The following is a 13199-nucleotide window of genomic DNA, read 5'->3' as shown; positions in this document are numbered from 1 at the left end:
TATGCGTATTCATACATATCTCCTTATCCAGACATCAACATTAAAAAAAGAGAGACAATATTATATGGGAATGGGACCACTAATCCATAGTAGGCAACGTGTCGCCACATTTCCTACCTAAGTGGCATTCGCGGAGAATTGAAAATGTTCTCTGCCATCTCCGCCCATAATCCAAAACACGAAAATCTTGGGAAAATACGGAAAGGGAAAGTAAAAATCTTGACTTCAAATCCCACACGGAAGTTCAGACACAAAAGAAAATGGAATTTCAAAACGGGGATGATCTTGATATAGATTTCACTTCCCAAAAAATTGAGGCATGTAAAAAAATATCTGGCTATTGGGTGGACGAAATGGTGCCTGAGGAAGAAGAAAAGATGAAAGAAAATGGAGTTCTAGAGGATTTTGTTCGAGATTACAACATAAATAATATGGCTCCAGTTGATGAAGTTTGCCCCATCTGTTTTGATAAATTCGACATCCCATGTAGAACAAATTGCGGTCATTTGTTTTGTGGTAAGTTTTCTACCTTCTTTTACTTTCATTCCTTTTGAGGAATTTTGGTTTTTTTTGGCTTTCTCTCTCTTCTGTTTCTGTGTGTGGCCTCCTATTTTGTAGTTGATGTATTAAACGAGAAGTTCACTTAGTGCTTTGATTATATATATCTTTATGGGTTTCTAGTATTAAGATCTGATGGTTTGTTTCGGAGGATATCCAGAATTTTTCCATGCAAGTATGTCCATTTTCACCTCAAAATCAGCCTTCTAACATAGTGTTTCCACTTTGGAAATTTGCAGAAAAAAATATATTTTGTTAAGTAGAAAGCATCAAGCAGGTTCAGTGGGAAGATTTTGCTGTCACACTACGTTTCTGTGGTGTGAAGATTTTTTCTCTCTTACTTGTGCATATGCTCATGGGATGGACAAAACATAATAGGAGGAACTTGAACAGGGCTAGAATGTTTGGTGCTGTAGTAAAATCGAAATATTTGTTTTTCCCTTTAGGAGGGGGCAAAGTTTGAATTTCTAAGTAAATGGACCTTCCAAGGTTAATGTTATTTACGCACGTGTGTGTGTGTGGAGATCCTACTGCAATCGATAATGTTGTAAATTTTTTAGACCATATGCTTTTGCAGCTGGCTGTATCATGCAATTTTGGATGTATAGATCGTCTATTCAACAGTGTAAATGCCCATTATGTTGTTGCATAATAAATAACCTGGCACCAGAGATGTCGCAAGACGGTCTTCCTACAGATGATGTTGTTGAGGTCCTTAAAAAAGTTCGACGATATAATGGCCTTTCCACTGGTGGAATGCAAGGCCTTTTCCAGGTTAGGATCTGTTGCTATATCTGCACTTACTTTTGCTACTAAGTTGTCATTTTGACATTCTTTTGTTTTCAGTCTTCCTTCATAAGCGCCATGTTTGTCACTTGAAAAGACGCGCCAGCACGACATTATCAGCATTTATGGTGACACGTAAAAAATCTCCATCTTTCAGAAATTCAATAATTTATCACAATGATAATTTTTTGGTTGTTTAGTGAAGTTTCGCATAATTATGTTTGCATTTTCGTCAGGACAGATACTAGTACTGTAGATTCTATGCTGTTTTTGTTGCCTCTTTTATGCCCTGTTGCTTAAGTAACATAGAATGCGTGCCATCTGTTTATAATGTCTTATGCATGTCCATGCTACCTTTTGTTTTGCAGAAAGTATTAGCTTTACCGCTGCTTATGAGCAGGATAATCATAATATTGATAGCTCCCGATGGCGTGAGATGCATCTACTACGTAATGCGCCTTCTTGGGGTGAGCTTATTTACATGGAATAGATAAAAAAAAATGATATACTTCCTCCTTGTCTTCAAATGAATGTTTGCATCAAGTACCTGTGTTTTTACTTGTAGGTAATACTTAAACAGACCCATATTATATTATAGAAAAACAAAAAGAAATCGAATGGCTATGTCTTCTCCAAATATAAATATTATTTAAGTCAAAATTTTCTCTTGAAAACTGAAAAGTACATTGATACATTATATACTGCAGGAGATCTACATTATTGTACAAAGTTAGCAGAGAAACTAAGATTCCGTGTCAACTTCTGTCGATTGTGTTGCGCGTGTATACTGCTCTAGTTTTTCGATTTTTTGATTGTGAGGTGATCTGTTTGTGATTTTTATTTGCAGTTGCTGCTGGCCTTTCTCTATGAGATGGGGGAGTATGAGTTCATTGCCACTGGTACGTTTAACTCTCCCTTCTCGTGCGCACTTATCTACATTGCAAGATATGTTTAAGTTTTCCATTCTTCATGAAAAAGAGACATCTTATTGTGAATGTCACAACTATGCTTAATTTTCTTTACATGTGCACACGAGTTTGATTCTTTGTTTCGATGATCATGTGAGAACTTATGTCTTGCATCACATGCAGGAGGATATGGGATTCAAAGAGCGTTCCACGTTGGCGCGAGCGTGCTTTCTGGTAGTCTCCTTTTCGTCGGGATTGTGTATAGATGTGTGCTCAGGTGTCGTACGAGACGTACTGTGATACAAGATTGACATATGTAGTCAAGTCACTCGTTTGCTTTGACTGTGTGTTTAGTATGTCTAAAAAGCCGTATCTAACCTTTTTTTTTCGATCATATTTCCAATGAAAAAAATATTTTTTGCATAAAAATAAAAATCGAGTCGTGAGACGGTCTAATAGAGTTTTTATATATTTTAAATATCTATATTTATATTATTTAGTATCTATTTTCATATTTTGGTACAAATGATATTTGATATCGAAAAAGACTATTATATTAAATGAATTGAGATATACAATTATCGTATTCTTATCTAAATTTATGAAGGTTGTTGAATCTTATCTAAATTTAAATACTTAACATTGTTAAAAGTCTAAACATTATTAATAACGGCAAAAATTTATGTGAGACGATCTCGACTCTCATGGGTCGTATTTTTTATACGGATCTCTTATTTGGGTCACGCATGAAAAAATATTATTTTTTATACTAAGAGTATTACTTTTTATTGTGAATATGGATAGGGTTGACTCGTCTCACAGATTATGATCCGTGAGACGGTCTCACATGAGACTCACTCTATTATAATATACATAATTTTAAATATATGGAATTATTTTATTTAAATAAGAACGTTAACTAATCATAAATTAATTTTCAAAACCATCTCAAAATCATGATATTGAATTTTTTTGACACGGAAGTAAGTAATAATACAGAATTTAAAAATACATGAAATTATTTTATTTAAATAGAAGTTTAAGTATGATAAGAAAAAAATAGTTTCAAGTATAAATTTTTTAAAAAGACCATTTCAAACTAAATCAGTTCTGACCGAAACTTGTTCATCTCTAACGTTGGCAATAGTTTAACATTTCATTTTTTTTCAATTTTATTAAAAAAAAATTGGTTAATTTGAATACAAACCGGAATTGTTATCAATACTAGTTACGTGTAATGCACACGTGTTGTGTGTGTTTACAATCTTTTTTATTATTATCGATGTACTAAAGTGAAATTTGACAAATTATGGAGTGACTAAATTTATATTTAATGGTTGATATAAAAAAATAAAAATAAAAGTGTGTGTTGAAATTTAAAAAAAAAAACAAAAAAAAATGTGTAATATTAGTATCATATAAGAGTAAAAGTGGAAAAAAATTTGGTGTCCTCTCTAGGTAATTATTATGAGGTTCTCACACTTAATAATATAGTATAGATAGTATAGATTATTAGGTTTTTAATAAGTATATATAATTTATAAATAACAATATAATATATAATAAATAACAAAAGTCCTAATAAAACGTATCAATCAAAATAAAAAATAAAATAAAATTTTATAAAAATTGCAGGAGCCGGTTTTGAAACTCCGGTTCTTTATTTTTATTTTTATTATTAGAAATTATTTGATATTTTGGTAAAAATTTATTAAAAAATCCCTTCAAAATCCTGACAAGTTTTTTTCCGATGAATTTGTTTTGGTTTGGAAAAATCGAGATGCAATCAGAGCTCTGAATCTGCTCTCCTCCATGCCAACCAGTCTGGTCTAGGTTCATCCTCCCTCCAATCTCCCCAATTTCCATTTCCCAATTGGATTCTTTGTTTGTTTTTGAGGCTTCTCGATTCTTGGGAAATCCCTTTCTGTTAATCTTTATTCTGTGATTTATTAGATTTGATTTTCTTATATGGAAATTTCACTAGTCTCGTGTTCACTGCTCCCTCATCCGCCGCCGCCGCCTGTGTTCTTGTTTTTGTCGTTGCTGCTCACTCTTTGGGTGTTAGGTTGGACCGTTTGATTATTTTACAGCTCCGTTTTAATGGATTCGACCTTCCTGCCAACCACGGCCAATGGGCTTTCTCTAGGGTTTTCATCTCATGGGTCGAAGACGGTTGAAGGTGCATTGTGGCTCGAAAATCGCCGACGACTCGATTTCCTTCCAGATCGAATCGAGAGTTAGGTGACCCTTTACATCCTGTGCCCTCGGCTCCTCTCCAACTGATGGACCAGGAGACGGCGAACCATAATCACGATTTGGATATTAATTCGAGTGAAAGTAAGGGTAGAAAGACTGATGATGGAGAAAAAGATGGGGAGGAGTTTCGGATTTTGGGCCATTCTATGTGTTTGAAGCGTAGACGTGACTGCGATTCCGGGTCTTCGGTCCCATCTTCCTTTTCAAAGGGATTTACAGTTTCTTCTCCAGATATGGAGTATCTGGAGTCGCGTAGGAAGATGGTCAAAGCTTGGGGAAATCAGAGATTACAAGACGCAGACCCTGATGTTTTTGGAATCATGGAAAAGGAGAAGCAGAGGCAGTATAGAGGGATCGAATTGATTGCTTCAGAGAATTTTGTGTGTAAAGCAGTAATGGAGGCTTTAGGAAGCCATTTGACTAATAAATATTCGGAGGGGATGCCAGGGGCACGTTACTACGGTGGAAATCAGTATATTGATGAGATTGAAACACTTTGTCGTGAGCGTGCATTGTATGCTTTTGGGCTTGATTCTGAAAATTGGGGTGTGAATGTACAGCCTTACTCGTGTACATCCGCAAATTTTGCAGTTTACACAGGTATTTTGTTACCTGGTGATAGGATAATGGGGTTGGACACTCCATCTGGAGGCAACACAAGCCATGGATGTTATTTGCCAAATGGGAGAAAGGTCTCGGGGGCGTCAATATTTTTTGAGAGCCTGCCGTATAAGGTTAATCCACAAACAGGGTATATAGACTATGAAAAGCTTGAGGAGAAGGCACTTGATTTTCGTCCAAAGATATTAATTTGTGGTGGAAGTTCATATCCCCGGGAGTGGGATTATGCAAGATTTAGACAAATTGCAGATAAATGTGGTGCAGTTTTGTTGTGTGATATGGCTCAGATTAGTGGTCTTATTGCTTCTAAGGTGAAATGTTTTGTGATTTTTATGGGCTGGCGTCAATTTTTTGTAAACTTTTCCTATTGGTTTACTTTGTATTACTATGCATTCCTATTTGATTAAACCACGTGTCTTGAATTGATTACTTACCGCTGTTTTTGTCTTCTGATTTGGCAAGGTTTGGGGTGTGAAAGAATGAATCCCTGCTTGGATTGTACTTTTGAAATGGAACTTAGCATACTACCGAAAATTTCCTCTGCCATGCTTTAGTGAAATTGCACTTTTGTCATTTGTCTTTTAATGTGTTCCTTTTATTTGGATTATTTTTTTACGGTTATTGCCAAAGGCTTATCATAGAGGCGTTTTCTGCTCTTGTATCATAACCAACTGATTTCAATGCCTTAATTGTTAGAATTCCTGCTCTGAATTTGTTGGATTGTTCATTTGCTTCTTGCTGGATTCAAGCTTAAAGAATTTGGTTCCTGCAAATGTTAGTGGGTATACAATTTTTTGCTATTGAACTACTAGCCTGATCTTGAATGTCCTTGAAACTTGAACTTACAAGGCGGCAAATACAAACCATGGTCTACTGCCTGTTGAAGCAGTGTTTGTTTGCAGTTAGCTGCATTTTTGGATGAAATTGATTGGTTCACATTCTAACTTGGAGAAATGAATTGTTTTGTGTTTAGCTTGATTTATTTCCGCAGAACAAAAGTTTCTTGGTGATTTTTAATATGATTTCTGGCATTAAATTCTAATGTTGCACTCACAGAACAGAACCATGTGACATGTAATACTTTTAGATATTTTTTTCGATTCAGAAATCAGTATTGTGTGAATTTATGTAACATGGTTACTACAAACAATGCCGTCCTTCCTGTTTTGAGTGCTGTAACTCCTGTTTTGTGTCAGTTTTATGCATTTTGTTTTTCTTATTCAAGAAATAGGCTTGTATTTATCTAATTACATTTGTTTCTTTACGCAGGAGTGTGCAAGTCCTTTTGAATATTGTGATATTGTCACCTCAACCACCCATAAAAGTCTTCGTGGCCCTAGGGGAGGGATTATTTTTTACAGGAAGGGGCCAAAGCAAAGGAAGAGGGGGATGCTTTTAAATCATGGTGATGGTAGTGATAGGTATGATTTTGAAGAAAAGATAAACTTTGCAGTTTTCCCAGCACTGCAAGGTGGACCACACAATAATCACATTGCTGCCCTTGCAATAGCACTGAAACAAGTTGCTACGCCTGAGTACAAGATGTATATGCTACAAGTAAAGAAAAACGCCCAGGCTTTGGCTGCGGCTTTATTGAAAAGAAACTGTAGACTGGTCACTGGAGGCACGGACAATCATCTGTTGCTTTGGGATCTGAGAAATTTTGGGTTGACAGGTATTGTTTTTCCCCTGAACGGTTTCCACCGAATCTTTGTTTTATCATATTCAAGATGAGGCCTCAATATTTGTTGGACTCGAGTTATGGCATGAGCTGTTAAAACAGTGTTGATTTTGATAGTTGCGAATTGACAGTTTTTATCTGGGAGAACTTTTCATTGAGAAAAGGGATCGTTTTCATTTTTTATTCTGCAAAAGTAGTCAACTATGTTTTCTTTGTTTTTATTAGTTTGATGTTTGGATATTGTGGATGATCTGATCAGCTGTAGAGCAGCGCTTGAGTCCCATATCCTTACCCATCTCGGTACTCAAACTAGGCTACTTTTTTTCTGTTACTGGATAGGAGCTCTCTTTGATTAAATTTAAATTTAGAATTAATGGAATATAATTACTAGGCTAGTTGATAGAGAATAATAATTGTTTTTTGTGAGTCATGAATATTTTAGTCTGCGTTTTGAGGGGTTCGGTGACTCTTTGATCTTTTTTTTTGTCTTGGTCTTGTTTCTCTACCCAACTGATAGGATTCTTCTTGGTGTTTAATTTGATGTTTTGTGATAAAATATTGAACTTTTGAACTATGAATTTTTTTACCTGAATGATAATGTTTATTTGATAACATAATACAGAATTATGCAAGCACTTGCATTGTGTTTTCTAGATGTGTGCTTAATTGGTTGTAGCTTGCTTTTGTCTATGGGTACCTTATTCTGCTGATGCTTTCTCCGTAGGGCCTCTATTTATCTTTTCTAAATTTTGCTACTTGTAGGGAAAATTTTTGAGAAGGTGTGTGAGTTGTGTCACATCACACTCAATAAAGTAACCATTTTTGATGACAATGGCAATATCACCCCTGGAGGTGTAAGAATTGGTTAGTAATTATCTTGTTGAAACGAACATCTCGAGCACATTTCCATAATGCGTTATGCACCCTCATTGTTTGTGTGCAGTAACGGAAGTTTTCATTTTTCTTCCCACAGGCACTCCTGCAATGACATCAAGAGGCTGTCGCGAGGCTGATTTTGAGACAATGGCTGAATATCTCATAACTGCTGCAGAGATTGCTAGTTCAGTGCTGAGGGAACATGGGAAACTACCGAAACATTTTCTGAAGGGTCTTGATAACAACAAAGAGACAGTTGAGCTTCGAGCGAGAGTCGAAAATTTTACCTCCCAGTTTGCTCTGCCAGGCTTTGATGAATAATCTGGTAACATTACTGTGAAAATTGATCATATTCTGACCGAGTAGTTTATCAGTGGCTGTGAGGTGTAGCGTTTGTGCTTCAAACTCGTCCATGGCAAGAGGTGTTTTGCTTGTCCGCGTGTGGTGTGGTCGGATCATGCCAATCCACGCGTGTGTTTTAAATATGTTGGGAGCACACTCGTTCACATTCATGTTTGTGCCAGTGCATAATGTCGGAATCATTATCCGCCATGGGTGGTTGCAAAGTCGTCGTATTTTGTACTGTAATTTATTGCTCTTCTTTATGAGATGTAAAGAAAACAAATCGTTGAAAGACTTGACGATGTTTGCAACACCTTATTATCGAAAGGAACTCGTCCTCTTGAATGTTGGAAAGAAAAGCAAGAAAACGAAAGTTGAGCGTTATTGTTTTTTTTTTTGTTTTTTTGTTGAAGAAAGTACTGCGACATCACTTAAAAACTCAAATTAATGCTTCAAATGTCAAAATCAACCATTCATCTTCCGATTTATTGAAGCATATACTGTTTTATAACTTAATCCTGCGAAGTTTGTAGTCTCTTGTACCTTTTGCTATCAAAACCCAAAAAATATAATTAAAAAAGAAAGAGCTTATTTTTGTTTTATAGTAAAACCATGCCAAAGAGGCGACTTCAAATCTGTCCTTTTCATTTTCGCTGTATTTAATGATGCTGGAGCTATCATTTTCTAACCATATTCTCTCTCCATGTTTTCTTCACTCGAAAGAGAGAATCACATTCTTCTTCCCTCGAGATTTCTTTCATGTCTTGTTCTCTCAAGAAATACAATACTTCTCCCCAAAGCATCCATAGAATAAGCGACGTGAATTATATATAGGATATATAAAATTTTTGTAATGTTTATATTTGAAAAAGAATAAAGATAAGATTGCAATTTATAGTTTGGATTTACCTATGCCAACTATTCTAAAAGAATATATAATTTTTTGTTGACTGCAAATCTCCTCTTCCATTCTTTCTACCTACGAGAACACATATCCATGAGCTTCTCCCGAACCTCAACTATTTCGTCAAAGAAGTCGTCAAGTTGCACAATTACACTCTCGACTCCACGTTGCAAATCTCCAAAACAACTCTTCAAGTTCTCAGCTTTCCTATAGTATGCGTCGTTTTGGAACCCGCCCTTAATCAGGCCATCTATCTCCATTTTCAGCTCATCCGTTGAAAGCTTAGCCTTTTGTAACTCATAAACAAGAATCCCCGGCTGGGAGTCGAGTAGACTCATCGTGTTCATCACTCTCTGATGCAATGTAGCTGCCGTGAGCATGAAACCTGAGTCAAAAATCGAGCCCTCTTCGTGGAATCGAAGGCTAAAACTCGAATCTGGCCAACAATAAACAAGGCCACTCAGTAGAATCACTAGAAGAAATGTGCTCACGTTCTTCATTGCATACAATACTCCTCTAAAACCATTGTACTCGTTTAACCTCCATTCAGACAAGAGATGGTTTTCATCAAACCTCAGGCACAGAGTGTGCAATCTTCCTGCTGCTAAGATTTTGTTTCTCGCTTCTAGCATGCTCTTCTGCCCCTGACAATCGTTGATCGCCCGCTTAATCTGTCAACAAGCATGCATTTGGCTTGAGAAAGATAAAAAAAAATATTCAAAAAGATAGTTGTTTGGAGTTCAGATTTTTTAACTCTGCTAGTTGCTATTTTCGCTAGACAACCAATGCTGAGTAGCCAAACCAACTGGCCCGAACAACCTTATCAGCACAATAGGCTCCAATAACAAATTTGGTCGGATCTCTTCTCGCTTTGTGGAAGCAATTAACCGAGATTGAAGGGACGCAGAATTAGTCATAGAAACACAGCCAAAACCTTTCCCACAACCAAAACTAAACCAACTCCAAATTTTCGATGCAAACACTAACCTGGCGGGAAAGCTGAGCATTTAAAGCGGCAGGATCAACAAGAAGATTGCCTATATCAGCACCAGTCGAGCAGTAATACTCCATGCTAGACACCCCTGCTTTCATCACTTGGCAAGCTTTCCAAAGCCTGGCGCTCTCGTCCATGCACTCGTAGAGCCATTTGTCTCCGACCGGCAATTGCAACTTCTGGCCCAAAGTCGTTAACTGCGAATGGACGGATCGAAGCGTGGATAGCACGGCCTGAAGGAACTCGAACGACATGAAGTTCTGTGCCATGAAAAGGTGATCGAGATTGTCGAGTTCCCGGTTAAGAAAGTTGTAGAAACCTTTAACGGAAGAGATGTATGATGAAGACGAACGACTCATCATCATTTTAAAGAGATCAAAGGGAACGACGAGTCCTGTCTATTCATAATAGTAGAATCTCGATAATAATGGAAATAAATTCGTATAAATCTACACAATATATATATATATTTTTTTTAAAAGATTGTATATGTTTGGAGTGGGGGGGATGATTGAGAGAATCTTCTAATTTCAAATTATTTGATAAGGGAGAAACAAATTAAAAGATACATCAGAAGATATATATAACTCAAAAATTTGTACGGGACAGTCAGAGAAGATTTCTTATTTGGATCAAAACGTAAATTTTTCAATGAGTGAGTCTCATGTGAGACCGTCTCACGAATCATAATCTGTAAGATGGGTCAACCCTACTCATATTCACAATAAAAAGTAATATTATTAGCATAAAAAGTAATATTTTTGATGGATGACCCAAATAAGAGATTCGTCTCACAAATACGACCCGTGAGACCATCTCACACAAGTTTTTGCTTTTTTTAATTTAAAAGAATCAAAATAAGTGGCCAATCTTCTAAAATATTCACTTTCCCATCTTTTTTGTTTAATTTAAGTAGTTATTTCTTTGCAAAGCCAAGATTTTGTTTTTAAAGTTTGACTACTCTATTTAAGGGAAGAGGATGATAAAGTTTCTTGGATCGACTTTGTTTTACGGTAATGCTGTCTTCTGTAACTACACCCAACTTGAGAAACGGATTCCAAGCCAGGGGCGGCCCTGGGGTGGTCAACATGGGGCCACCGCACAGGGCCCCCAGCTGGAATGGACTGAATAGGGCCCAATTAAATTGGGGTTATGAGTATATTGGGTTGAATATTTGGACTTTGGATTTTATCTTCAAATATTTTAAAATTTAATAGTGGGTAGTGTGTTTATCAATCGGACACTTCAAATTTTCATGTTGATCCTTACATCTAAAAAGAACCACCAAAATAGAGTAACGATACTGATTATTAACAATGTGGAATATAATGTTTTTTTATTATAGATATTAGTTTATGTAATCAAATAATGAAATTTTCTTTATATTAATGATTTTAGTATTAGTTTTATATAAATACAAAGGACTTTTTTTTTTTTTTTGCACCAGGCCCTTCAAAGTCTAAGACCGGCCCTGTTCCAAGCGATATCTAAACATTTAATAATCTACAATTCTTGTTAATCGGAACATTGATTTATTCAAGGAAAATAAATAAATTTGTAGTTTGTTGATGTTCTTCCTGTTGGGATATCAGATAAATAAACGAGTTAACATCGCAACGGAATATCATAAGTGATATCAACAATGAATAAGATGGACACCAATATTTACAGTGGTTCACTTCAAGATTGAGCTACGTCCACTTCAAATTTATGTGGCTTTGAATTCAAATATCGCTTGCTTGATTACGTAACACTTCCTGCCATGTCCAAAAGAAACACATCAACATGGTTCAAAGCAAAAATGATTGCCCACCTATTTGTTCATACGGAAGTTATATATGGAGAAGCACAAGAAAACCAGCACTAAAAAGCACGTACAGATTCTTTTAGGAGCTCTTCAATTCATTTCTTTATATACAGATTCTTCTCGGAATGTTGGCTCAAAGCTGCACTCAGTACTTGAGATAGCTAAGTTACGTGACACTCAATTAGACTCTTTTTTCAAATATGGCTTGTAACATTATTTCTTCTCTCTCTCCCTTTTTTTTTATTTATACAGATTTGTATTTTATTTGAAGTTTTACATACTTATAATTCCACGATTTTAATTCATTTCTCGTGGAATATCAGCATCACATAAGCTCAAATTAGAGAAAAATAACTAAAACTACAAAATATATATATATTTATTTAAAGATAAAGATAACATAAAAAAAACTAAAATCAGGAAAACAAAATTTTCTACTTTCTGGATTGTAAGTGATTGGTGCAATGATTTGTTTCTTGATTGGACACCATAATTTGTGATACATGCATCAACTCAAAGTTACTGCCGTCAGTCAAATCTTATGAGAGGAAGGGATGTCTCAAAACTTCATATATTTCAGTACTTTTCACCAACCAAATTAAATGTGAATTATTTGGATGCAGTATACGATAATAATGGTATTAAATTCGAGTTAATTGCTGCTATTTGCAAGATAAGAAGGGATTCACGTTGTAGAAAGTTGTGAAAATATAATCTATCTATATCTATATCTATATATATATATCTATATCTATATACCTATAAAAGTGTGGATGATGGGCAAAGTTTTTTGATTGTGATTTTACTACATTGCCCAAAAACTATGCATTGTTTGTATTAATTGCATGGACATTGGTGGAAAAAATATATAAAATTTAGGGACAAATTTGGGATAATGGATTTGTAATGTATTGATTATGTATTTAATTGAAGTATTTATTTTTTTGAACTCATTAAACACATGAGGATCATAGTGTTTTTATTTTTTTAATAGAAAATTGTAAAATAAGAAATTTTGAAAATAATATTACATAAAAATTGAATCGATATTCGATAATAAAAAATATATTAGAAAAATAATATTTTCTTCATACATAATTCTTACAAAAAATATTAAAAAGAATATATATTTAACTATTATACTTATAAAAGTACAAAAAGAATAACAAAATTTTCCTTGTAAATTTTCTACTATTCTCATAAATTGTGTATTGTTAGATTAATTGCATGAAAATTACACAATCATTAAATACATAAGGATTAAAATAGTGTTTTTATTTTTTAATAAAAAATTGCAACATAAGAATCTTTGAAAATAATGTTACATAAAAATTGAATAAATATTTTATAATAAAAATACATTAGAGAAATAATATTTTCTTGATACATAATTCTTAGAAAAAATATCAAAACAATAGCTATTTTTAATTTTAAAAAATCATTAAAAATATTAAAAGAATATATAT

The 13199-nt window shown here is 34.7% G+C and overlaps 2 protein-coding genes and 1 pseudogene across 4 annotated transcripts; 2 read left to right on the top strand and 1 right to left on the bottom strand.

The window, feature by feature from the left end:
• Positions 1-95: 95 nt before the first annotated feature.
• Positions 96-2659, top strand: LOC140824848 (uncharacterized). The gene is made up of 5 exons (XM_073186393.1): positions 96-516; positions 1136-1332; positions 1713-1811; positions 2192-2243; positions 2436-2659. Exons 1-5 carry the CDS (start codon positions 261-263, stop codon positions 2561-2563), a joined length of 732 nt encoding a protein of 243 aa, XP_073042494.1. The 5' UTR covers positions 96-260; the 3' UTR covers positions 2564-2659.
• Positions 2660-3974: 1315 nt separating this feature from the next.
• On the top strand, positions 3975-8355 carry LOC140823885 (serine hydroxymethyltransferase 6-like; annotated as a pseudogene).
• A 511-nt stretch (positions 8356-8866) lies between these two features.
• LOC140824847 (uncharacterized) lies at positions 8867-10301 on the bottom strand. Of its 3 annotated transcripts, XM_073186392.1 has the most exons (3): positions 9920-10301; positions 9506-9603; positions 8867-9368 (listed from the first exon to the last, which is right to left on the bottom strand). In XM_073186392.1, the coding sequence occupies exons 1-3, from the start codon at positions 10289-10291 to the stop codon at positions 9356-9358; spliced, it is 483 nt and encodes a 160-aa protein (XP_073042493.1). In that variant the 5' UTR covers positions 10292-10301; the 3' UTR covers positions 8867-9355. The 3 variants fall into 3 exon arrangements, 2 of the variants coding, with proteins under 2 accessions (XP_073042493.1, XP_073042492.1); XR_012116471.1 differs by having other exon boundaries at positions 8867-9801; XM_073186391.1 differs by having other exon boundaries at positions 8867-9603.
• Between the last annotated feature and the right edge of the window lie 2898 nt (positions 10302-13199).

This window comes from Primulina eburnea, chromosome 2 (genome assembly GCF_022965805.1).
Source record: "Primulina eburnea isolate SZY01 chromosome 2, ASM2296580v1, whole genome shotgun sequence".
Classification (NCBI taxonomy): domain Eukaryota; kingdom Viridiplantae; phylum Streptophyta; class Magnoliopsida; order Lamiales; family Gesneriaceae; genus Primulina; species Primulina eburnea.
This window is presented reverse-complemented; position numbering and strand designations above follow the sequence as displayed.